Source organism: Centroberyx gerrardi, chromosome 1, assembly GCF_048128805.1.
Source record: "Centroberyx gerrardi isolate f3 chromosome 1, fCenGer3.hap1.cur.20231027, whole genome shotgun sequence".
Taxonomy (NCBI): domain Eukaryota; kingdom Metazoa; phylum Chordata; class Actinopteri; order Beryciformes; family Berycidae; genus Centroberyx; species Centroberyx gerrardi.
Genome location: NC_135997.1, coordinates 38,261,947 through 38,263,780, shown reverse-complemented (window position 1 = coordinate 38,263,780; position 1,834 = coordinate 38,261,947). Strand labels below are relative to the sequence as shown.

Sequence of the window (1,834 nt, the reverse complement as noted above, 5' to 3'; positions counted from 1 at the left end):
CTTCTGGTTTCGCAAAGTAGGGTTGTGACATGAATCCAGACCTGATGCAAACAGTATGTGCAGTTTAAGTGTGCATGTGTTTGGACCTGCTGGTCACATGTCACATGGTCACAGTGTCCATCTTGGGTCATGTTATAGGTTCAAGACCCTGTGTGACGGCAACTCCAACCACTACTTACTGTTCCACTGCGGGACGCGCCTGCTGGCCTTCTGGATGGACGTGCTGAGTACCTCCGTCACCCTGGTGGTGGCGCTGTTTGTAGTGCTGAGCCCTAATGATGTCATCAGTCCAGCCATGAAAGGTCTGGCCCTGAGCTACACCATACAGGTAAACCTGCTGCAGAACCTACATGTACATGTCTAGAGTATTTTGCAAAGAACTGCAACGTGTGTGTGTGTGTGTGTGTGTGTGTGTGTGTGTGTGTGTGTTCGGTCCAGCTGACAGGCATGTTTCAGTTTGTGGTGACGGTGACGACGGACATGGAGGCGAGGTTCAGCTCAGTGCAGCGGCTGCTGGAGTACATCACGGTCAGACTGCAGCTCACTGGCTGGACAACTCTTTTAAAATAGTTTTATCTATCAATCTATCGATCTATCGATCTATCGATCTATCGATCTATCTCACACAGAGTGGGTATTTGTTGTCGCAGGGCTGTGAGTCGGAGGCCCCCGACCGGCTGACGGTGTCCCGGGTCCCGGAGGACTGGCCCCCCCAGGGAGCCATCACCTTCCTGGACTATAAGATGAGGTACAGGGAAAACACGCCCATCGTCCTCAACGGGCTCCAGATCGACATCAGAGCCGGGGAGAAGCTCGGCATCGTGGGTAGGACGGGCTCCGGTAAGGACCTGGGCGGGGTTTCAGATAATCCAGATTGTTAATAAATCACAGGAAAGTATGAAATTGACTTTCATTCCTTCCTGTAATTGTCCAAACATCGGGTCACACAGTAACAGTAACACAGTCATGGGCGGAAATCACGGGGGTGACAGGGGGGTCCGGACCCCCCCTTCCTGGGAAAAACAGAGAGTTGTCCCCCTCAATATATCATTGTAAACATAACTATATAATTTTAAATAATATAATAATATGCATTGAAAGCACTTGTGCTAATTATAGACACAAAACAATGCGTTTTTAAGTTTCTAAAGATTGCGCCCCCCCCCCCGCCCCCCCCTCATACGCCTCACAGTGGTTTGGTCCACTGCCTACCTGCCTCCCCGAACCCCCACACACACACATTAGCCCTCGGTACGAGTGTGTGTGGAGGATCTCTGGAAGTGTGTCAGTGGTGGCTGACCTCCAGTAAGTAGCTGCTTTGCAAAGGTTAACTTAAAACAAAGGATGTGTCAGACATTTTTCTTTACTTCTACCACTCAGTAGAATAAAACACATTCACAACTGTAATCAGACTACATTTTGTTCCGTTACCTCGCGGTTGGATCTCGTGCGTCAGCGTGTTGGTACGGAGCCGCGTCTCCTAATGCATGTGTGTGTATGGAGGCAGGAGGTCTGTCCACTATTAAAATCATCATAACTCACTGAATTTTCGACCGATTTTCAAGCGGTTTGGTTTGTTACAAATGCCAGACATGTATTTATGATACAGGATACTTGGTTAAATTAAAATGCGGGTTTTCATACCAAAATTATCTTTTGTAGATGGTAACAGTAATATTTCTATAATATAATAGGCTATTTAAGATTAACTTACCCTACGTAATTAGGTTCTAAGTATATTATTTTTTTCTTACTGCATGTGAAATGGCTGCCACTATGTAATTGTGTTTATAATTTTGGAAATAAATGAAGACTTAATTCTTAAAAAAGACCC

The 1,834-nt window shown here is 46.5% G+C and overlaps 1 protein-coding gene across 1 annotated transcript in view; it reads left to right on the top strand.

Annotated features, from left to right (window-relative positions):
• The first annotated feature begins 728 nt into the window (after positions 1-728).
• Positions 729-1,834, top strand: part of LOC139919599 (ATP-binding cassette sub-family C member 11-like) — a 5,435-nt gene continuing 4,329 nt past the window's right edge. Inside the window, exon 1 of the mRNA XM_078282900.1 lies at positions 729-840. Coding sequence (XP_078139026.1) covers positions 744-840 — 97 coding nt within the window. The 5' untranslated portion in view covers positions 729-743. The remainder of the gene's footprint in view (positions 841-1,834) is intronic.